This window comes from Mustela lutreola, chromosome 8 (genome assembly GCF_030435805.1).
Source record: "Mustela lutreola isolate mMusLut2 chromosome 8, mMusLut2.pri, whole genome shotgun sequence".
NCBI lineage: Eukaryota > Metazoa > Chordata > Mammalia > Carnivora > Mustelidae > Mustela > Mustela lutreola.
The window spans coordinates 151,157,970-151,180,915 of NC_081297.1; the positions used below are offsets into that span (position 1 = coordinate 151,157,970).

General features: G+C 54.5%; 1 protein-coding gene across 7 annotated transcripts in view; it reads left to right on the top strand.

Annotated features, from left to right (window-relative positions):
- PPP6R2 (protein phosphatase 6 regulatory subunit 2) overlaps positions 1-22,946 on the top strand; it is an 87,193-nt gene that overhangs the window by 52,094 nt on the left and 12,153 nt on the right. For 6 of the 7 annotated variants that reach the window (XR_009357037.1, XM_059187391.1, XM_059187390.1 and 3 more), the window contains 7 exons: positions 4,429-4,615; positions 12,982-13,119; positions 14,368-14,433; positions 16,563-16,675; positions 17,060-17,173; positions 18,413-18,539; positions 19,522-19,674. Coding sequence is in view for 6 of the 7 variants with exons in the window: in XM_059187391.1 (XP_059043374.1) it covers positions 4,429-4,615; positions 12,982-13,119; positions 14,368-14,433; positions 16,563-16,675; positions 17,060-17,173; positions 18,413-18,539; positions 19,522-19,674 (898 nt within the window). In the remaining variant the exon portion in view is untranslated. Of the gene's footprint in view, positions 1-4,405; positions 4,616-12,981; positions 13,120-14,367; positions 14,434-16,562; positions 16,676-17,059; positions 17,174-18,412; positions 18,540-19,521; positions 19,675-22,946 lie in introns of all 7 variants that reach the window. The other variant, XM_059187393.1, reaches the window with a different exon arrangement.

The window sequence follows — 22,946 nt, forward strand, 5'->3', positions numbered from 1 at the left end:
GACCGACCCCAAGACGGTGCTGCCGTTACTTGCAAGGTGCTGTGGGGGAGTGTGTTCTGTGGCTCTGGGCCGTGGGCTTCTGGAATCCAGATTGCAGGGTTAGAAGTGCTCACCTGTCGGGAAATGGGGCTGCAGCAGGATAGCCCCGCAGAAAGGACACCCTCCAGAAGACCCATCCTACGGGGAGGAGGGCTGAGCCCAGGCGCCCGATGACCCCCCGGGGGGGCAGCACTTCTTGGCACAGAGGGAGGTGTCTGAAGGGGCAAGAGGGCTCCCTCCATCCTCCCTCTGATAAGCCAGAGCCCACCCTCCGTGTCCCAGGAGCTCGTTGTGTCATCGCTGGCCTCCTTCCTGTGGGGAGTTGTCTCTAGTCGGTGCTGGAGGAGGAGGACCGTGGGAGGGTCTGACTGCGCACCCACTCCCTCTGGTGTAGACCCTGCACAGACACCCCTGGGTGTGCTTTAGACACCGCCGCGGTCGGCTCCTCTTCCTGGCCTTGTCGTGGACATGCCAGATGCAATAGGGCTCCCAGGTTTTGTCTCCTCCAGGGGGCACTTGGGCCCTTGTGTGGTTCCGTCGTCCTGGGAGATCACCCCCAGGGTCCGGACAGGACAGTTTCAACCAGACAGGTTTCAGAGTGCAGTGTCAGCCGTAAGCACTGAGACGCTGTGTCTGGGCTTCTGGTCACTGACGGTGCAGGTGCCCCTGGGCCCTTTCGGCCTGTCGGTCGTGGCCTTCCCCACAGGGAAGCTTCCCATGTTGTTTCTTTGATAATCTTCTCCCCACCGGTTTGCCCTCTGTTTTCTCTTCCTGGGACTTGTCGTCGGGTGTTAGACCACCTGAATTCGTGCTTTCCTCCTCTTTTCGCTCTGAATGTCTTGTCTTTGCCTTTTTGTCTACGTCTGAGAGGCTTCTTCACGTGCTGTCTTCCTGTCCTGCTGATTTGTAAGCTTTCCATCACATTTCTGATTGAGGGGGTCTTTCTTATCGTCAGGCATTTTACCTCCAAGCCTCCATTTCCTGCTCGTGGCCACTCTGGGTTGGGGCAGAGCGTTTCCGGGAGTTTCCGTGTGTTCCCGCACGTCTCGTCTCCTGGCAGCTGTGTGTTTGGTCAGCCCTTGGCTCCTTCTGGCCGAGAGGCGCCGACGCCGGTGTGGGGTCTGATGGGGCCTGCTCGCCGTGCGTGCTTGTGGGCGACAGGTGGCCCACCGCTTGGGTAGGCTGTGCCTGGTTGACCTCGCTCTGTCCCACGGTTTCTCCAGAAAGTAATCCTCCCCGCTCCTAGCTGCAGGGTGAGGACCTGACGGCAGCCTCAGTCAGGAAGCTTTGGTTTTTGTTTTTGCTTTTTACCAGGCCCCCTGTTTCTGGCCAGCGTGTCGTCAGTCCCTCAGCTGTGCCTGATGTCTCCGAGTCAGGAGCTGCTCTGCCCTGTCTTTTCCAGGGGTAACTTGTGAGTCCTGAGTACCTGCAAGGGACGGGCAGGAAGCCTGCTGCTCTCCTGAGCCGCGCCTTCCCGCCGGCCCGGTTAGCCGCTGCCTCTGTGGCCAGGCCTCTCTGCAGTGGTTTCTCGCGGGCGCTCCCTCTGGCCGCCTGACTTGGACTTCCCTGGCGCCCTGCCGCCCTCTGGGCCTTGCCGGCCGCCACTTCCCCTTTCCTTTCCTTTTCAAAGACGTTATTTATTTATCTGACAGAGAACACAAGTGGGCAGAGAGGCAGGCAGAGGGAGAGGAGGAAGCAGGCTCCCCGCTGAGCAGGGAGCCTGATGTGGGGCTCAGTCCCAGGACTGGGATCAGGACCTGAGCGGAAGGCAGAGGCTGAACCCACTGAGCCACCCAGGCGCCCCTGCCTGTTTTTTTGAAGAATAATTGTAAAAGGCCAATAAAGAAAACCTCAGTCCCTGTACCTAGATGTAACCTTTGAGGGTCAGTGCCTTACAGCTTGTCTTGCCACATGTGTGCACATTTGCTTGTGTGTGGAAACCAGGTTGGGGCCTTTCCACGTGCTCTGGAAACATTTTTGAAGGAATAGTCTGTGCTTTCCTCTGGGCCTTGGCTCTCTTGTAGCGTTGGTACATCTTCTCTGGTGGACACCTGGGTGCCCGTGTGATGTAAGGTCTAGCTCTGGCTTTCAGGGTCGCTGTGGCCTGGCCCTCCTGCCCTGCGCTCTGACCTCCTGTCCCTGGCAGCTGTGTGTCTTCCTCCATGCGGGTTTCATAGTGTACATTGCGGTGCTGAGGTGGCCGTGTGATCCTGGTGGCCATCCCGTGAGGTGGGTGGGCCCGGGTTACGCCTCTCGCCCCCTGCTCGCGGCCTGGGCCAGCTCTGTGTGCGCACAGCCGGCCTCATGCCCAGCCTGCCCGCCTGGCACGGTGGCTCCGAGCTCTAGAAGGTGCTTTGTGTTCTCTGGGCTGATGAGAAACACCTGTCCCCTAGTCAGACCTAGATTTGTCGGCTTCTCCCCCTTCCACGTGAGTTGGCTGCCGTGCTCTGCTGCTTCCTTTGGAGTCTCCAACCCGGCCTCTGTAGCCAGTCCACAGTGCCCAGCCTGGTTTAGGCCTATGTGAGGGCCTAGGTTGGTGGCTGCCAGGAGCTGGAGGGTCGTGCGGGCTGACCTTGACCCTGGGCTTGCTGTTTCATGCACAGCCTTGTGGGGTGGCTGGGCACTTGCATCTCCTTGTTCAGATGGGAAAGCCCAGATGCAGAGAGGTTAGGTCATGTGCCTGAAGCTGCAGAGCGTGTCCCGTGGACTAGCAGGCGTTCCCTAGCGCAGTCCGCCCTGCTGGGGCCATCCGTATACCTTCTGCTCTGGCCCCAGTCACCCTTCCTGCATTCCCAGGTAGAGCTGGGGATGGCACCAGACATTATTTGTTTGTTTTAAAGATTTATTTATTTATTTTATTAGAGAGCAAGAGAGAGAGAGGGCAGGGGGAGGGGCAGAGGGAGAGAATCTCCACCAGACCACCTGCTGTGCACAGGGTCCGCGGCGGGGCTCGATCCCGGGACCCTGAGAGCGTGACCTGAGCCAAAACCAAGAGTCGGACGCTCAACCGACGGAGCCCCACAGGCGCCCTGGCACCAGGCGTTGCTAATGGCCCTGCTGTTGTGGGCTCTGTCCTGGGTGCATCCGCTTGCTGGGTAGCTGTGCCTGTCCCAGGGCAATGGCAGTGACGCTGTGTCAGAGGTCAAGGCAGGGAGCAGAGGGATGTCAGGGGGTTCCATGTGATGGGATCAAGATTATTTCGTATCGGGCACCTGGGTGGCTCAGTGGGTTAATCCTCTGCCTTCGGCTCAGGTCATGATCTCAGGGTCCTGGGATCGAGTCCCACATCGGGCTCTCTGCTCAGCGGGGAGCCTGCTTCTTCCTCTCTCTCTCTCTGCCTGCCTCTCTGCCTACTTGTGATTTCTCTCTCTGTGTATCAAATAAATAAAAATCTTAAAAAAAAAAAAAAGATTATTTCGTATCTGAGGGGCACCTGGGTGCTCAGTGGGTTGAGCCTCTGCCTTCAGCTCAGGTCATGGTCCCAGGGTCCTGGGATCGAGTCCTGCATTGGGCTCCTCCCTCAGCAGGGAGCCTGCTTCCCCCCTCTCTCTCTGCCTGCCTCTCTGCCTACTTGTGATCTCTGTCTGTCAAATAAATAAATACATACATACATACATACATCTTTAAAAAAAAAAAAAGACTATTTTGTATCTGGTCATTTTATGTGTCCAGGTATTGATGATTTGCCCACACGATGCCTCGTGACTGGCCCTGCATCTTGAGCGGCTGACCTGGCATTTCTTTTTTTTTTTTTTTTTTTTTTTTTTTAAAGATTTTATTTATTTATTTGACAGAGAGAAATTACAAGTACACTGAGAGGCAGGCAGAGAGAGAGAGAAGGAAGCAGGCTCCCTGCTGAGCAGAGAGCCCGATGTGGGACTCGATCCCAGGACCCCGAGATCATGACCCGAGCCGAAGGCAGCGGCTTTACCCACTGAGCCACCCAGGCGCCCCTGACCTGGCATTTCTTTAGCCCAGGGACAAGCTGGGGTCTCTGATGCTGGTGCGTAGGGGCGGGGAGGGCGAGGAGAGGGAGGCTATGTGTCACGGACCTGGGGTCACTAGCTGTGTTGTCACAGGAAGGAAGAGACCTGGCCTGAGGTCTTGAGAGAGGAGATCCCAAAAGATGAACGTGCGTTATTCAGAGATTGCGGTTGAGTCAGAAGAGAGGAGCTTTCACGGTGTAGGGGTGAGGAGGGAGGAAAATGTGTGTGACACGTGGAGCTCGTTGTAGTCAGAAATGCCCGTGGGTCACGGGATCCTCGTATTTTTACTCATTCCAAGGTCTGACCTGTGGACCTGCTTCCTGAGAGGCTGGTCATTAAGCAGCTTCCTGAGAGCTGAAGAAGTCTAATTTCACCTCCAGTTGCTTGTGTTGTGCCCTCTTAGGTACCCAAACACAGCCTGCGAGCTGCTGACGTGTGACGTGCCGCAGATCAACGACAGACTAGGAGGGGATGAGACTCTGCTGAACCTTCTGTATGATTTCTTGGACCACGAGCCGCCGCTCAATCCTCTGCTCGCCAGTTTTTTCAGCAAGACCATCGGCAATCTCATTGCACGAAAAACTGAACAGGTAAATAAACTGCCAGGCCCACGTGGCTGGGGGTGGCCGGCGTGGCCGGTGCTGGCGCAGCTGGCTGTCGGCGGTCACTGCGTGACCCGGACTTCAGGGCTCGGAGAGCACTGTTTGTGACTCTTCCCCAGGGCACAGGTGGGGCGGGGTGCGCAGCTGCCGTGTGAGTTGGAATCTGATAAGGAAAGTGGCTTCTGCTGGCTGGCTTAGGAAGAAGCAGCTCTTCCTGCCACCTGAGAGCTGCCCAGGACACAACACCAGGCTGGCTGGCTCTGTCCCGACTGGGCGGAGGCGTGAGGAATAGGGGGCAGGCCTGCGTCATGACAGGTTCTGAGGATGTCTGCCTTCTGAGATCTGTTGCTCTGTGGCGTGGCAGTATTTGTGTCTAGACACGGATGTTTCAAAGCAGATAAAGGAAAGCTTATAGCGTCAGGCTTCTGTGAAGAGAGTGAATTTGTTTCGTTAGCTGGAGCACAGCCTTGGAGTCCGTTCGTGCTTCTGCACCACCCACGCTGTGGACACGCAGAGACAGGGCATGTCGGAGCGGGGCCTCAGGCCTGTCACCAGCCCCAGCAGCTGGGCCTGGTGAGTCTTTCACCTTTAACCCTTGCCACCATCCCCAGTGCATTATTTCAGAACAGACACCAGATGTTGCAAGATTTTATTGTTCACGTTACTTTATATACCTCTAAGATACAAGGACTTTTAAAAATTCTTTTTTTTAAAAGATGTTATTTAGAGATAGCACAAGTAGGCAGAGTGGCAGGCAGAGGCAGAGAGAGAAGCAGGCTCCCTTCCACTGGGCGAAGAGCCTGACGAGGGACTCGATCCCAGGACCCTGGGATCATGACCTGAGCCGAAGGCAGCGGCTTACCCATCTGACCCACCCAGGCACCCCTAAAAATTCTTTCAGTTCTAACTCTAGGAGGGGACAAAACTGTTGGGCAGATTGCATGATCATACCCCAGAATACTCATCGTTTACGTGTTCAGTATTGTGAAATATCCGTTGAGGGAACAGGCCACTATTTTATGTGCAGAGAGTTGTGGAGAAGGGCAGCCTCCAGGCAGATCATTGTTCCCTTGAAGAAATTCTTGGCATGTTGGAAATGTTCAGTGGAACATACGTTTCCCAGAATCCTGAACCTTAGCCTTGTCCGGGGCCTCAGAGGACTGTCTCACCTCAGATACTTCTCTGACCCAGTCAGGGGGTAGGTACATGAAGACTAGAGGGGATGCGGGTGATGAAAGAGCGTGCTTGTGGCGGTGCCGGCTCCAGGACACGACAGTGCGTCCTCGCACACCAGTGATGAGGGCAAGGGTTGTGGTCCGTATGGCTGTGGGCAGTGGGGGTCAGTGGCTGTGGGCAGTCGGGGCGTCAGTGTGGCTGTGGGGCAGTGCTAGAATTTCTAAAAAGCTTTGTTTCTGGCCCACGCCTGGTTCATAATCGCCTGTAGCCTGACCATGTTTCTCTGCTACTTTCAGATGTTTGCTCCGTCTTACTGCTTCGTAAATACTTCCATCTTCTTCCCTTGCCAAGTGCATCAAAAAATATGAAATGCACTCTTTAAAAATATTTATTCTGTTGGCAAAGATGTGACATATTTATGTGAATTTCAGACAAGGTAGAAATACACGGACAGTCTCTGTGCACTCCCGAGGCGGTGGCTGCGGACTGTTCAGTTCCGGTCTCTTCCAGATCTTCTCCTGTAAGAGACGCTGATGTATACTCACTATTTATTTTCACGTGATGGTATCATACTCTGAATACTGCAAATTGTTATTTTTCTTTCCACTTAGAAATGGATTTGGTATGTCTTTTCCTGTATAGCTCCCACGTTCTTTCCAGCAGACGCAGTGGCCGTGTTACTGCCGGACCAGAGTTTTGGAACAGTAAGCACGCAGCTGCCTTGTTTCTAGGGGCTGCTGGGACAGGGCCACAGTGTTTGATGCAACGTTTCCACAGAGACATGGGCTGCAGTGAGCAGGCGTACTGCATTTTCTTAACTCTTCAGTTCAGACCATTTCGTACATTTGTAGAGAAAACAGTTTATGAACCCCTGTGCTTCTGTCACACAACTTCAACGATCATGTGTTTCTGACCGGTTTTATTGTTCTACAGCCGCTATTTCCAAACCAGATTATTTGGAAGCAAATCCCAGACATTGTATCATTTTATATGTAGATATTCCCATATGTGTTTCTTTTACTTTTTTTTTTAAGATTTTATTTATTTACTTGGAGAGAATGGAGAAGAGAATGCATGAGCAGGGGGAGGGGCAGAGGGAGAAGGAGAAGCAGGCTCCCTGCTGAGCAGGGAGCGCCCCCATATGGGGCTCGACCCCCGGACCCTGGGATCAGGACCTGAGCCAAAGGCAGAGGCTTAGTGCACGAAGCCACCCGGGTGCCCTTCTGTATGTTTCTACAGCAGGAGGACTCGACCAGCATGATCTCGGGTCCCTTCATTACTGAGGAGTTGGGCTGGAGCCCAGTTTGACTGTTCGTCTGTTGAAGGACACGAGGGGTTTGCACTTTTGTCTGTTGCAAATCGAGCTGCTGTGGGCATTTGTGTATCGTAGTCCTGCCTTAGCCACGGTTCCAGTGACCACTGTCAGTCATGGTGCACAAGCGGGTGAGCCTTGTCCTGACGTCGCGTCCGAAGGTCAGACGAAGCCTACCTTCAGCTCATTCCATAAGCACGTCACCATCTCACATTGTAGGAGGAAGGCTGAGTCCGCACAGTGAGGTGTCGGAGAGAGGGAGGGAGGAGCGTCATTCACATCACACAGATTCAGTCTATTGTCACAGTTGTTCTCTTACTATGCCTGATGTATCAATTAAACTCTATCACAGGTGTGTATGCGTAGGAGGAAGCAGAGTATGTGTAGGGTTCAGTACTGTTCGTGGTTTTAGGCATCCATTGGGGGTCTTGGAATGTATCCCCCGTGGATAAGCAGGGATAATTTTACAGCATTGTGTGTGTGAATTGTTCTATTTGAAGTGAATTTCTTGTGAACGATGCATAGTTGAGTCATGTGTTTTTTTTTTTTTTTAAAGATTTTATTTATTTATTTGACAGACAGAGATCACAAGTAGGCAGAGAGGCAGAGAGAGAGAGAGGAGGAAGCAGGCTCCCTGCTGAGCAGAGAGCTCGATGCGGGACTCGATCCCAGGACCCTGGGATCATGACCTGAGCTGAAGGCAGAGGCTTTAACGCACTGAGCCACCCAGGCGCTCCGAGTTATGTGTTCTTAACCTGCTCTGCTCTTCTTTAATTGGCGTATTTCGGGCCATTTACATTTAATGTAATTGTTGATATATCAGGCCCCCCCCCTTTTTTAAAGATTTTTATTTATTTATTTGACAGACAGAGATCACAAGTAGGCAGAGAGGCAGGCAGAGAGAGAGGAGGAAGCAGGCTCCCTGCTGAACAGAGAGCCCGATGTGGGGCTCGATCCCAGGACCCTGAGATCATGACCGGAGCCGAAGGCAGAGGCTTTAACCCACTCAGCCACCCAGGTGCCCCAGGGCTTCCATTTTATTGTAGTTTTCTGATCACATTTTTCATTTTTCTGTTCTTTTTCCTGACTCCTGTGTGTTATTTGATAATTTAAAAAATTCAATTTTGGGCGCCTGGGTGGCTCAGTGGGTTAAGCCGCTGCCTTCGGCTCAGGTCATGGTCTCAGGGTCCTGGGATCGAGCCCCACATCGGGCTCTCTGTTCAGCAGGGAACCTGCTTCCTCCTCTCTCTCTCTGCCTGCTTCTCTGCCTACTTGTGATCTCTGTCTGTCAAATAAATAAATAAAATCTTAAAAAAAAAATTCCATTTTAACTTATCTAGAGTGTTTTCTCATGTGTCTGTTTAGGTTTTTAGTGGCTGCTGTGGGTGTCGCATTATGCTAGGTGTTCATCGTAACTAGGACACACCTGTGGTCATCTTGAGCAGACCCAGTGGCAGTGGTTGAGTCAGTTCTCAATCCCACCGGCAGAGGACCCCGGTTCCTGTTGCTCACTGACCCTTCCTGTAATCACATTCCCGCTCTCCGGGCACGTGTTCTGGTACATAATACAGCGTCGAGGTGTGGATCTGCAGTCTCCCTGCTGACCGATGAGGATGAGTGCCTTTTCATGTATTAACTGACCATTTGGATGTTTTCTTTTTAAAAAAAGATTTTATTTATTTATTTGACAGAGAGAGCACAAGCTGCGGGGACAGGAGAGGGAGACGCAGGTTCCCTGCTGATCAAGGAGTCCGATGCGGGATCAATCCCAGGACCCTGGGATCGTGACCTGAGCCGAAGGCAGAGGCTTACCATCAGAGCCCCCCAGGCGCCCTCCCTTTCCTATTTCTATCTATAATTTACTTGAGACGGATTCTTGTAAGGGATGTAAGGTTGGAGGTTTTGGGGTTTGTTTTAGTATGGGTGTGCAGTGAGCCCAGCATCACGTCCTGGGGAGGCCCTACTCTCGGTTGTTCTACGCTCACGGCCCTGTCACGCGTCAGAGGCTCCCGTGTAGTACGTCTGTTCCTAGACTTTGTTCTCCTGTTCTGTTTGTGAGCGCACCAGTGCTGTGCTGTCCTAATACATGGAGCTTTACAAGTCTTGGTATTTGATAGTCCTCTCGCTTGGTTTTTCTTCAGAATTTCTTACTACTGTTTTTTACCTTTTGCATTGTTTTAGAATGAATTTGTCAGTTTCCACCTTCTCCCCAACCTTCTCCCCCAAGAAAACCTGTCAGAGTTGTGGTTAGGCTTACGTTGGCCATGGAGTCGGCAGATTGTGGCCCACAGGCCAAAACCAACCTGTGACCTATTTTTGTAAATGAAATTTCACTGAAACACAGCCCCTCCCCTTTACTTACGTACTGTCTGTGACCGTTTTTGTGACGGTGACAAAGCGGTTAACGAGGGCTTCTTTAATTTCTCCTGATGACATGTCATAATTCTGTGGGGGAGGCCCTTACCCAGGTCTCATTAGGGTTGATATTTTCGTAGTATTCTAAGTGGCATCTTTTATTGAAGTTTTTGACTGAGATAATTGTAGATTCACATGCTGTTGTATAAAATAATTTGGAAATTCCTTTGTATACTTTGCTCAGTTTGCTCAGTGGTGACATTTTGTAAAATACTAGTAGCACATCACTGCCAGGTTATCGACATTCATACGGTCCGCTGGTCTTACTTGTTGGTTCGGTTTTGCTTGTAGTTGTGTGTGTGTGTGTGTGTGTGTGTGAAGTTCTGTACTGTTGATCAGCTGCACAGGTTCATGTGCCCACCATTACCATCGGGTACGGGACGGCTGCGGAACAGCGCGGGTCCCCGTGTCGCCGTGTGTGTGGCTGCGGGACGGCTGCGGAACAGCGCGGGTCCCCGTGTCGCCGTGTGTGGCTGCGGGACGGCTGCGGAACAGCGCGGGTCCCCGTGTCGCCGTGTGTGGCTGCGGGACGGCTGCGGAACAGCGCGGGTCCCCGTGTCGCCGTGTGTGGCTGCTCCCATCGTCCTCCCGTGCCCCCACCCATCCCTGACACTCATCCGCTTCCATTTCTAAAACTTGATTATTTCAAAGTGTTATTTAAAACATATGGGGGCATCTGGGTGGTTCAGTCATTGAGCGTCCACCTTCGGCTCAGGTCATGATCCTGGGGCGCTGGGATTGAGCCCCACATGAGGCTCCCTGCTCAGTGGGAAGTCTGCTTCTCCTGCTCCCCCGGCTTGTGTTCCCTCTCTGGCCGTGTCTCTCTCTGTCAAATAAATAAAATTGTTAAAACAAGTTATAATCTAAAGCATACAAATTAAAGCCTTCAGGCAGCTTGTTTCCAGCATAATCCCTTGCAGAGCCTTCAAGCCGCCGGGCATGTCTGCGTGTCTCCCTTGTTTGGCACTGGGCCGTCCCGTGCTGGGCCCGGTGCATTACCTGCCGTGCGCTCCGGTCTGTCCTGGGTGACTCTCCTTCTGGTGACTGTCGGCAAAGCTGATACTCTAACACTGTACCTTTCTGCTCTTTTGTTTTATCTGTGTACAGGATCTTATCATTGTGATTAATGACAATTTTGTTTTGTTCCTTTTAAGTCTTATACCTTTTATCTCTTTTTCTTGCCTAATTGCAGTAGTTGGAACCTTTAATACATGTTGAGTTGCAGTGTGATGGGGGCCTCCTTGTTTTATTTATTCCCTGAGAAGAAAAGCTTTCAACTTACTTTCTTTTAAGATTTTTTTTGTTTATTTGACAGAGACACAGCAAGAGAGGGCGCACAAGCAGGGGGAGTGGGAGGGGGGAAGCAGGCTCCCCACTGAGCAGGCAGCCCGATGCGGGACTGATCATGATCAGGACCCTGGGATCTTGACCTGAGCTGAAGGCAGATGCGTAATGACAGTCCCCCAGGCACCCCAGCTTTCAACATTTTATAATTAAGTATGATGTTTGTTGTGGGGTGATCACAGACACTTTTTAAAAATCAGAATTAAGGGAATTTTCTTTATTCCTAGTCTTTTTAGTTTATAACATGAATGGTTGTTGAAATTTATCAAATGTTTTCATTCTCTTGGGAGTGCCGGGTGGCTCAGTGGGTTAAGCGGCTACCTTGGACTCAGGTCAGGATCCCAGGGTTCTGGATCAAGTCCCATGTCGGGCTCCCTGCTCAGCGGGGAGCCTGCTTCTCCTTCTCCCTTTGCCCCTCCCTCTCTCTCAAATAAATAAATAAAACCTTTTTTTTTTTTTAAGATTTTATTTATTTATTTATTTGACAGACAGAGATCACAAGTAGGCAGAGAGGCAGGCAGAGAGAAAGAGGGAGAAACAGGGTCCCTGCTGAGCAGAGAGCCCAATTTGAGGCACCATCACAGGACCCTGAGATCATGACCTGAGCCGAAGGCAGCAGCTTAACCCACTGAGCCACGCAGGCGCCCCTCAATAAATAAAATCTTAAAAAAATGTTTTTACTTTCTGTTGAGTTGATCATATGATTTTTCTTCCCTATTCTCATAGGCATGTTCTGTTGCTTGTTTTTCTAATGTTAAACTGGCCTTGGTTTCGTGGTCTGCCGCCCTGTCGTCATGGTACTTTTATGATTTCATGTGCTGAATTTTTACATCTGCGGTCATCAGCGAGATTTGCTTATAGTTTGCTTTTCTTATAATGTCCTTATCAGGTGTTTAGAATCAAAGCTTTATGTTCTCAGTATGGGACACATTCTTTCATCTTGTGTCCCCTGGTGAGTGTGTATTAAGACTGGAGTCAGTTCTCTTTAAGGGTTCGGTAGAGCCCGGAGGAAAGGTCCGTAAAGCCGGACTCCCTTCTTTCTTCCTCTCCTCTCCCTCCCTCTCTCTTCCGAATGGGCTCCACGCGCTCCCAGCACAGCCCTGAGATCAAGAGTCAGACACTTAACCAACAGAGCCACCCAGGAGCCCCGAGCCTGGAGTTTTTATATGTGGGGCTTTTAATGATAGATTTTGTTTCTTTCGATGCTCTAGAAATATTCAGATTTTCTCTTTGTTCTTGTCAGTTTAGATGAGTGTGTTTTTCAAGGAAATATTTCATTTTTTAAAATTTATTTAAATTGTCATCATATTATTTGTCGTAACCTCATCCTGGTGACACCCGTGGGCTCTGTTGTGATGCGCCGTATTTTGTTCCCGATGTCGTTCTCGGCGGCGTCTTCCTAGGCGAATGGTCATTCCCTTCACAGAGCCCCCTTGCCCCTTCCCCAGTACGAGTGTGACTGGGTCTCCCAGCATGTGGGCCTCCATGTCCGTCCCCATGTCCCCCCCCCATCCCTCGTCTGTGCCGCGGCTCGCACGCCGCAGGCGGTCCGCCGTGGCAGAGCTGAGCCGAGCCGGCGGGCCTGCTGCCGAGAAGGGCCTGCCCGGGCCCGGAACCGCCGCCGCTCCCGGCCGCCACCTGCCTTCGTGGCCAGCTGCCCGCGTCTCGTTGGCATCGGGGCTGGCCAGGGGTGCGGCGCGCCTCTTCCCTCGCCACACCGCAGCCCTCTTTCCCCTCCGCTGGCGTCTGGCCCGTCGGCCGCTGGCTGTCTCAGCTGCTCTGCGCTGTCGGGCTCTTGCCCCGCTCGGGGGCTGTTGGCGGCGTGTCTCCTGCGGCGGACCCTGGAAGGAGCACCCGGGCGGCCTGGGGCGCGGCCCCTCCCTGCGGTGTTGGTGGCCCGGGGCCTGCCGCCATCCGCCCCGGGCTCGGCGGGCCTCCGCGGCTGCCTCACGGGCCTTCCCTGTGGTCGGCTCCCTGCTGCCCTTGGAGAGGCCCCTCTGACCGCGCTCTCTGGTCTTCCCGGAGCTGGTGTCTGCGCCCCTGGAAACCCACCGGGAGGGTTCTGCGCCCGCGGGGGTCCGGCTTCTCAGGGCATGTTTGGCCGCAGGTGATCCAGTTCTTGAAGAAGAAGGACGGCTTCGTGGGCCTGGTGTTGAAGCACCTCGGCACCTCAGCCCTCATGGACCTGCTGCTGCGGCTCGTCAGCTGCGTGGAGCCGGCCGGGCTCAGGCGCGACGTCCTGCACGTGAGTGTGCGGCCGCTGCTCTCCGCAGCCTCCCGGTCCGCGTCCCTGCATCCTGTGGCGGCTCGGGGCGGGAGGGTCAGGGCCCCTGGCGCCTGTCCGGCCTGACTCCCCGCCGCGGGCTCATTGGGGCTGCGCCTCCGGGCTCGTGCTGGACGCTGGGTCCGCGGTCTGAGCCCGTCTGCTCTCTGGCTTCGGGCTGCTCGGAGGCAAAGAGCCGAGTGTTCCTTTGCCACCGACACTCTCTGGCCTCCTGCCCCAAGATCCCAGTGCCCCCGCGGCCTCAGAGCAGCGGTCCTGTCAGGGCCTGGCTTTATGTCCGGCACGCTGCCCAGAGGGAACCGTTAGCCGACAGTGTTCATGCAGAGGCAGCGGTCGAGCCAAAGCGGGCCTGTTTGTTCTATGTAGAGTCTGTGCACGTGTCTGTCCAGACAGGCTTGCGGGACGAGGAGCTGCTTGGAGCTCCCGGAGGGCTTTCCCAGAAAAGAGGGTTCTCATCTCCGAGAAACCAGCAAGTCAGTGCCGGCCGAGCTGTTCACTGTCATCAGGCAGGCTTTGTTTGCGGCTGAAGATGAAGTGTTGGTCTTTCTTGCCCATTTCCAGCCCCAGACATCCGGTGACAGCTGTCATCAAGGTGGCGGTTCTCACACTTGGGCTTATGCTGCCCGCCACAAAGAATTGATCACAGTGGCTAGCGGTAGGCGGTGAGCGCAGCGGACACGTCTGCTGTTACCAGCAAGCCTGCGCAGACTCACGGCTGAGTGGCCACGGAGGCAGACCTTCCAGTTTGGGATAAGGAAATGCACTGGTCTTCCCTGGGCGCCCACCGCCTTTGAGCTTGGCGCCGTGCTGGGCGCTCAGTCCTCACCGTGCTCCTGCTGCCGCACCAGGCCTCTGTGCTTCTCCCACTCCCGGAAGGGCCCTGGCGGCACAGAGAGGGGAGCTGGGCCCCACATGCCGCCAGGCTGCACACTGCGGAGAGCGCCCCGGCTCCAGCCCCTTCTGTCCTCTGAGGTAGCCTGAGACCGTATGTTTAAGAGGCCACCATTGGGGCACAAGGACTGTGGTTCCCTTCTTCACGGAGTTTGGGTCACTCCGGAACCTGATCACGATTTTTTCTGGACACACATGTTGGGCCAAGAACCTCTGTCCCTGGAAGCTGGCACACGGATTTCTGCTGTCCTGAACGACTTCCCTTCTGTTGGGTTAGACGTGAAGAACGTCATTGACGGGCTTCTTTTTCCCTTTCAGTGGCTCAACGGAGAGAAGATCATCCAGAGGCTCGTGCAGCTGATCCATCCGAGTCAGGATGAAGACGTGAGTACAGCGCCTGCCCCTCGCTCGGGCTGCTGGGGAACGTGCCCTGTGGGTCCTCAGATGAGGACCCGTTAGATGCCTTTCTTCCTTTAATCAAGCACTTTCTAGACTATTTCTTTTCAGTAAAAAAAATAATAACCAGGAACGCCTGTGTGGCTCAAACGGTTAAGCGTCTGCCTTTGGCTCAGGTCATGGTCCCAGGATCCTGGGATCAAGCCCTGCATTGGGCTCCCTGGTCGGCGGGAAGCCTGCTTCTCCCTCTCCCACTCCCTCTGCTGTGTTCCCTCTCTGTCTCCCTGCCAAATAAATAAATAAAATCTTTAAAAAATAATAATAGTAACCACATTTTATAAAAAACAAAGGAGCTAAATTAGTTATCTCTGGCCGAGTAACAGATTACTCTAAAACAGTTGCTTATAACGAAAAGCATTTTTTTTTTTTAAAGATTTATATTTATTTATTTGACAGTGAGAAATCACAAGTAGACAGAGAGGCAGCCAGAGAGAGAGAGAGGGAAGCAGGCTCCCCGCTGAGCAGAGAGCCCGATGCGGGATTCGATCCCAGGACCCCGAGATCATGACCTGAGCCGAAGGCAGCGGCTCAATCCACTGAGCCACCCAGGCACCCCGGAAAGCATTTTTTATTTCTGTTTCTGTGAGTCAGGGACCTGGACATGGCTTAGTGGGTGCTCTGCGCAGGGTCTGTCACAAGACTGGGCATGTCAGGGCTCAGCGCGGGAAGGGCCCGCTTCCAGGGTCACCAGCGGCTCAGCAGGACTCTGTTCCTCCAAGGCGGTGGGGCTGTCCGCAGGGCAGCTCGCAGTGTGCTGCTGGTTTCCTTTGGAGTGAGCAAGACGGAAGCTGTCCTTCTGCACATTTATCTCAGAAGGGACAGTCTGGGTGCTTGGGTGGCTCAGCATCTGCCTTCAGCTCAGGGGTCGAGTCCTGCAGCGGGCCCCTTGCTCCATGGAGAGCCTGCCGCTCCGTCTGACCCGCCCCGCTCGCGTTCACCCTCTCTCATGCGCGCGCTCGCAAATAAATCAAATCCTTTTTTTTTTTTTTTTTAATGGACAGTCTGCCCTGTGGCTGTATTCTGCTTTCTCAAAGGCAGTGGCTGGGTCCAGCCCACGCTCGAGGAGGTGGGATTTGCAGGGTCGGGAGCTCTGGGAGGAAGGCTCCCGCTAGCAGCGTAGAGGCGTGTGGGATGGCAGCGGGGCTTCCTCTCTTGGCCTCTGCCCGCTCCCTGCAAGAACCACTGTTAAGTTTGGAGTAGACCCTGACAGGCCTTTTTCTGTGCATGACAAAAGTAAAGACGCTTGCTTGCCCTCAGCAGTCGGAGAACAGCAGTGCAGGCTCATGGCCGCGCCGTTGCTGCGGCCTGGCCACGCAGTAGTCTGCGGCCGTCGGACAGCTGGGCAGGAGGGCCTGTGCTCCAGGCTGAGGCACGGGGACACTGGGCTGACAGGCCTGTTCCGTGGCCCAGAGGCTGGGGCGAGGCCACAGGGACCTCCCGGCTGCTTTCATCTCTCCCTTAAGTAGTCACGGGCCCACTCCCTTCAGCCCAGAGTGCCCCTGGCGTGCCCGTGAGGGCTGCGTGTTCTGACGCTCCCGGCAAGCAGCCCGGGGCGCGCCGCATCACTGAGCACCCCATGCCGCCCCAAGTGCGCTGCCCGGAGTTTCCCCGGTTAAAGGGTGGTTTTGCCCCAGAAGAGTCGAGGTCTCCTGTTTCCTCTGTAGCACTTGCTGGTTCCGTTAGCGTCCAGGACTCACTTGAAATGTTAGCAACTACGATTTAACGCTTCCTATTTTAAGTAGGAATTCAAAATACAGTGTCACTGACACGGTCAATGTCTGTCTCAAAGGGGCCCACGGGGTGGAGCAGCGTCTGGTGTATTTGACTCTTGAGAGAGCCCCGTTTGGACTCTTGGGGATCGTTCAGTTCATCGAGAAGGTCTGGACAGACTAGCATCCTGACGTCAGAAAGGCCAGCCAGTGCTCTCTGAAGCGGCCTGGTTGAGAGAGCCCGCGGTCCTTCTGAGCACTGAGCAGGGGGCAGCTCCCGTGGTCCAGGCGGCGGCTGGCCTTTCTCCTCAGCCCTGAGGGCAGCGCCGCACCTCCTTTTCATTCCAGAGACAGTCCAACGCCTCGCAGACCCTCTGTGACATCATCCGGCTGGGCCGCGAGCAGGGCAGTCAGCTGCAGGAGGCGCCGGAGCCCGACCCTCTCCTCGCGGTGCTGGAGTCGTGAGTGCTGGTGGCCTTGCGGCTGCCCGGCAGGGCGGGCAGGGGTCTGTCCATCACTAGGGAGTCTGCGCGCCCTGCCCTGAGCCCCGGCAGGTACCGCCGCTCGGATTCAGACTCCGAGGAGCGGGCTCCGACACGCCCGCCCGTTAGCTGAGAGGCCTGCCTCTCCCGGGCGTGGCTGCAGGGCTCTCCGGGCAGGTGCACGGGCTCCAGGCCGGCAGGGGCCGGAGCGTCGTGAGAGCTCTGGGTGCCTGGCCTGGAGGCCCAGTAAAGCCCCGGTGAGTTTTAGGGTGCTTCTGTTTCACGGAGAGCAGAGGTGGTCCCCTGGGCTTCGGGCGGCACCGCATCTGTCGCAGCAGCAGCGAGCCGCATGTGTGCCGACAGGCAGGACTGCGTGGAGCGCCTCCTCAAGAACATGTTTGACGGAGACCGCACGGAGAGCTGCCTCGTCAGCGGGACTCAGGTGTTACTCACCTTGCTGGAAACGCGGCGGGCTGGGTGAGTGTCTTGCGTGGCTGAGTGCCGAGTTAGCGCTGGGGGTGCCGGGCGCGTCGTGTCTTTCATGCACGTTGATCGTGTGAGCGATCGGAGGGTTGGACTCTGCTGCTGGAGGTGCACGTGCGGCAACTTTGGCCCTTGGCATCCATCATGTTCCCGCCCCAGTGCGAAGGCACCGAGCGTCCCCGGCTTCCGGAGGGCTCCTACATGGGTCTGTGGGAGAGGTGTGGCCAGTGAGCGTGCCCTGCGGACCGTCCCAGCGTGTGGGCTGTGTGGGGTGTGAGGTGTGCGCGTCTGTGCGCCTGTCTGCTGTGCTCTGTCCTGTCCTGCCCTGGCTCCTGGGGCCACTAGTTCTCTTACTTCCGCGTTCTGGGGGAGCTTCGTCGAAGCCTTGGCACTGAGGGGCTGGACTTAGCAGCAACAACAGAAGAACAAGAAAATGACAGGAAATTGCCTTAATGTTGGTAGTGAGATTCTTGGGGGTTTTTCTCTGTCTCTGTGGGACCCCGTACATATCTCTCGGTTTAGTACCTAAAGCCGGAATGACGCTCTCATCGCCTACTCCGGTTAGGCCACCAGAGTATTGATTGTTTTCTGTTTGTGAGCCCAGGAAGCCTGGTCCTTTTCTGTAGGAAGCGGGGGCTCTTCTGAGGGCCTTTGCCCGCATGGAAATGACACATAAACACAGAGATGAGGGGCCTCTGGGAGGCTGTCAGTATAAGCACCCACTGTTGGTGTCGGGTCAGGTTGTGATCTCAGGATCCTGGGGTCGGGCCGTGTCGGGCTGGGGATGGCCCACACTGCAGGGAGTCTGCGCGGGATTCTTCCTCCGCCTGCCGCTCCTCTGTCGACTTGCATTCTCTGAATGGATAAATACAATCTTAAAACAACCACAACAAAACAAAACAGAGATGAGCTTGCTGATTCTCTTTTTTATTCTTTCTTTCTTTCTTCTTTTTTTTTTTTTTGTATTTAAAATGGTTTCCTGTCGCGGTGACACATTACTTTTATAACTGGGAGGTGGTCCAGTGAGCGTGAGGTGCCGCCAGCCCAGCAGGGGCGAGGGGCTGCCCTTGGTCAGCACCGGGGAGCATATTCTGGAGGCCAGCGGCGGTTTTCTCTCGTCTCTGTGCTAGTCACCAAACCCCTCCTGAGCCAACGAGTGGAGAGGTTGGGGGAGTGAGGTGAGACAGGGCAGGGCGCGTCCCCCGTGTCTCCATCTCCTGTCCTCGTCCACAGGACAGAGGGCTTGGTGGACTCCTTTTCTCAGGGACCGGAGGGGCTGTGCACCGTCCGCAGCAGCGTCCTGCACGGCATTGAGCCACGACTGAAGGACTTCCACCAGCTTCTGCTCAGCCCGCCCAAGGTGGGTGACCCTGAGTAGGATGAGGCCGCTGCGCCACCGTTGCCGACCGGAGGGGTGCCGCGCCCCGGCGGGAGAACCAGCAGGCAGACGCCAGGAGCACGTGTCCGCCCGCTCAGCTGCCCAGTGACCAGCTCTGCTCTGACGCCCGGCCTGGGGGTTGAACAGTTCGTAGCCCCCGCGCACATGACTCTTGTGCTCTGAAATCGGGCTGTCCCAGAGTCCGAGTTTGCCCGGTGTAGGTCTGGCCTCCAAGTCCGGGACACCAGGCCAGGGGAGCCCTTTGCTCAGCTCAGCAGCTCTGGGCACCACTTGGGTCACACAGGGAAGGGCTCCGTCACTTAGCCGCCCTCCAGCTCACCGCAGAGCCCCTCCGTCACGGCCCCGTTCCCTTTCCCAGGCGCTTCTCAGCCTGGCTTCTGCTGCATGGCTTCTCTTAGCTGCCACCTCGCTGCCCGCCTCTCCCACTAGAAAGTGAGCTTCCTGAAGGTGGGATTCTGGAACCCCGGGTAAAGGAGAAGGTGGATACATCATGGTGCCATGTGTGGGGTCGGGAGATACCTGCGTCCAGTGTGGTGAGGCCGCTGTTAGCCGCCGCCTCCGAGAGTGTTCGTGGGGCGAGCTCTGTGTCCTGAGAGCCGGCCCCATCTTGGACATGTCTCGTGAGCTGAGGTGCACATCTCTTTGCTTGCTTTGTTGAGACCAGAGAGCCCTGGGCTTCTGGGGGCCATGGACCACCATTGCTCGCTGCTCTGTGAGGCCCTGGGGGAGTGGTGGGTCCCTAACACCGCTGACCCTCATGTCCTCTTGTAGGCAGCGCTGCCTTGACCAGTCTCCACGCACACATCCCACGCATCGCCAGGCTGGGCCACACTGTGGGGTGGTGGCCCTGTCCCTTTGAGCAGGTAGCACCAGAGTCGAGAGAAGCTGGCAGTGGTCATGCTGGTGGCAAGGCTCTAACCAGGTGGCGCTGCTTTGTCTGTAGAAAGAAGCGATCCTGACCACCATCGGCGTGCTGGAGGAGCCCCTGGGCAACGCCCGCCTGCACGGGGCCCGCCTCATGGCCGCGCTGCTGCACACCAACACCCCTGGCATCAACCGGGAGCTCTGCCGGCTCGACACCATGGGCCTGCTGCTGGTGAGCGGGCCTGCCGCCGGCCCTGCGCCGCTACCTGGTCTGTGCGGGCGGGCAGAGGGGAGTGGGGCGCGTCAGAGGCAGCCGGCGGGATCTCGGCGGACGGTCACGGGGGAGGGTGAGGAGGGGCTTCGGGGCTGACCCAGAATGGGTGTGGTCTGTGCAGAGACACTGTTTCCCGGGCCTGACCCAGGCTGCTGGCACCGGTTGCTGGGAAGCACGCTGAGTGACAGCGGGACAGGCCTTGCTGTAGGCTCGTGGAGAATTGCTCTGGAAGCAGCGGGCAGATTTCTAATGCAGTCTGAGGGAAGGGAGAAATAACGGTCCTCTCCTTTCTGATTTCTGCGGAGGAGCAGACTCAAGTGGCTGTTCAGTGTAAAACGTCCTAAAAGATCAGCTCCTGGTCACCCACTGTCAAAGGTCCTCTAGCGGTTCTTGGCCAAGTCGGTGGGAAGTGGTCCTGCCCTCTGCAGATGTCTCTCAGCTCCAGGACCGCCTTGGTGCCTGAGGAAGAGGGGCCAGCAGGCAGGGCCGGCTGCGGGCAGCTCCTGGGGCCGGGGGGTGCTGACCGGACGGGGCGTCACCCTGGGTGTCCGCCGTGAGCAGAGACAGTCTCCAGTCCGGTGTCCTGCCTTGCAGTAGGGCCGCTACTCGCAGGGAGCGGAAATCTAACATTCGAATCCTTACCCCGGGAGGGGCCGGCCTTGGAAGCAGGCCCGGGGACCATCAGTTTCTTCCCGTGTTTGGACTGTGAGCCGAGCCACGGATCAGGGATGCGGTTCTGAAAGGCCTTTGCGGTTTCCTCTCCCTCACCCATCTTTTTGCTTTGATTTTATTGTGAGAAAATATATATAACCTAAAATTGACCATTTTCATCATTTTTAAGTGTACAATTCAGTGGCATTAAGTATATTTACGGTGTTATATAAACATCACCAATGGCTGTTTCTGGAACTTTCTCATCTTTTCAGACAGAAACTCTGACCAGTAAGCAGTGTCCCCCCACAGCCCCCTCCCCAGCCCCACCGTCGACTCTGTCCCCGGGTCTGACCACCGCGGTGCCTCCTAGAAGTGAGGCCAGGACTTGTCCTTCTGTGTCTGGCTGGTTTCACTCAGCACCGTGTCCTCGGGGGTCCCCCAGGTCCTGGCAGGTGTCCGCTGCTCCTTCCTTTTCAAGGCCGAGGACTATTCCACGACGCCCACGGGCCGCGTTTTGTCTGTCCCTTCCTCCGGCAGGGGACGTTTCGGCTGTCGTGAGTAACGCTGCTCTGAGTACCGGTGGACAGTGTCTCTCTGAAGCCGGCTCTCGCTTCCTTTGGGTGTATCCCTGAAGTGGAATTGCTGGTCAGAACGAATTTGGGGGATTAAGGTTTTGAGGAACCTCCACACTGGTTTCAACGGTGGTTGTACAACTTACGTTCCCATCCGCCGCGATCAGGGGCTCCGGTTCCTCCACATCCCCCCCATACCTGTTTTCTGTTTATTGGGTTTTTTGTTTGTTTGTTTTTTAATAATAATAGCTGTCCTAGTGCTGTAAGTGGTATTTTGTGGGATTTGGGGGGTTTTGCTTTGCATTTCCCTAACGATTATCCTCGGAGAAGTGGTTGTTCAAGTCCTTTGTCTATTTTTTAATTGGGTTCATTATTTTTGGTTGAGTTGTAGGAGCTCTTTATATATTCTGTGTATTAAAATTTATCAGATATATGATGGGAAAATATTTTCTCCCATTCTGTAGATTATTTTCATTCTCTTGATAGTATCTCTGACATGAAAGTTGTAAATTTTGATAAAGGCTAACTTAACCTATTTTTTTCCTTTATTGATTGTGTTTTGGGTGTTACATGCAAGAAATCATTGCCAGATCTATAGTCGTGAAGTTTTCCCTGTATGTTTTCTCTGAAGAGTTTTATGGTCCTACTTTACTAGGCTTTGATGTATTCAGGTTAATTTTTATATGCGGTGTAAGGTGAGGGTCCCAGTTCGTTCTTCCGCGGGCGGGTCGCCATTCCTCCCAGCACCGTTTGCTGGGAGGCTGGCTTTTCCCGCGTGGGTGGTGGGGACACTCCTGCTGAAAATCAGTTGAGCACACGAGGCTGGCTGGCACACTGGGTGCAGCATGTGGCCTTTGATCTCAGGCTTGTGAGTTTGAGCACCAGGCTGGGGTTAGAGAGCCCTTAAACGAAAGAGAGAGACGGAAGGAGGGAGGAGAGGCAGAGACGGGACGGTGTCCTTCCAGACTCCTTCTCTTCTTTCGCTGGGTCTGTCTTCATGCCTGGACCACTCTATTCTGATTACTGTCACTGTGTAGTAAGCTTTAAAGTTGGCAAGTGTGAGTTCTCCAGCCCTGTTCTTTTTTAAGATTGTTTTGGCTCTTTGAGATCCCTTTAGATTCCATATAAATTTTAGGATGGGCGCTCCTGGGTGGCTCAGTCAGCAGTTAGGCCTCTGTCTTCAGCTCAGGTCATGATCCCAGAGTCCCGGGATCACGTCCCACGTCAGGCGCCCTGCTCAGCTGGGAGCCTGCTTCTCCCTCTGCCCCTGCTCTCTCACATGCGGTCTCTCCCTCTCACTCTCAAATAAATAAATAAAATCTTAAAAAGAAAAATAAGTGAATTTTAGGATGGGTTTTCTATTTCTAGCCAAAAAAAAAAAAGGTGCCATTGGGATTTTGGTACATATTAGTCTGTCGATCACTTTGTGGAGTATTGTCATCTTAACGAAATTAAGTCTTCCAATCCACAAACATGGATGTCTTTCCGTTTATTTACTTAGCGGTGTTTGTAGTGTCTAGTGTACAAGTCTTTCATTTTCTAGGTTTAATTTATTCCCAAGTATTTTATTCTTTTGAATATTATTATAAATGGAAGTGTTTTCTTAATTTTTTAAATCTTAGTTGTTAGTGTGCGGAAGTACACAGATTTGTGTGTTGATTTTGTGTTGTGACTATGCTGAACCTGTTTGTGGGCTCTGACAGCTTATGGGGAACCTGTGACATTTTCTGCGTGTAAGAGTGCATCTGTGAAAGGGTAGTTTTACTTCTTTCTCTCCCGTTTGCAAGCCTTTTGTTTCTGTTCCTAATTGCTCTGTTGGGGCTTCCAGTGCGCGATCGCACGTGCGCGTCCTGGCCTTGGTCTTCCCGGAGGAAAAGCTTTCAGTCCTTCGCCCCTGGGGTGGCGTGTGCTGTGGGCTGGCCACGCGCGACCTCTGTTACATCAAGGAGGTTTCCGTTGATTGTTCGTTTATTAAATAGTGTTTTTATCAAGAAAATGTGTTCT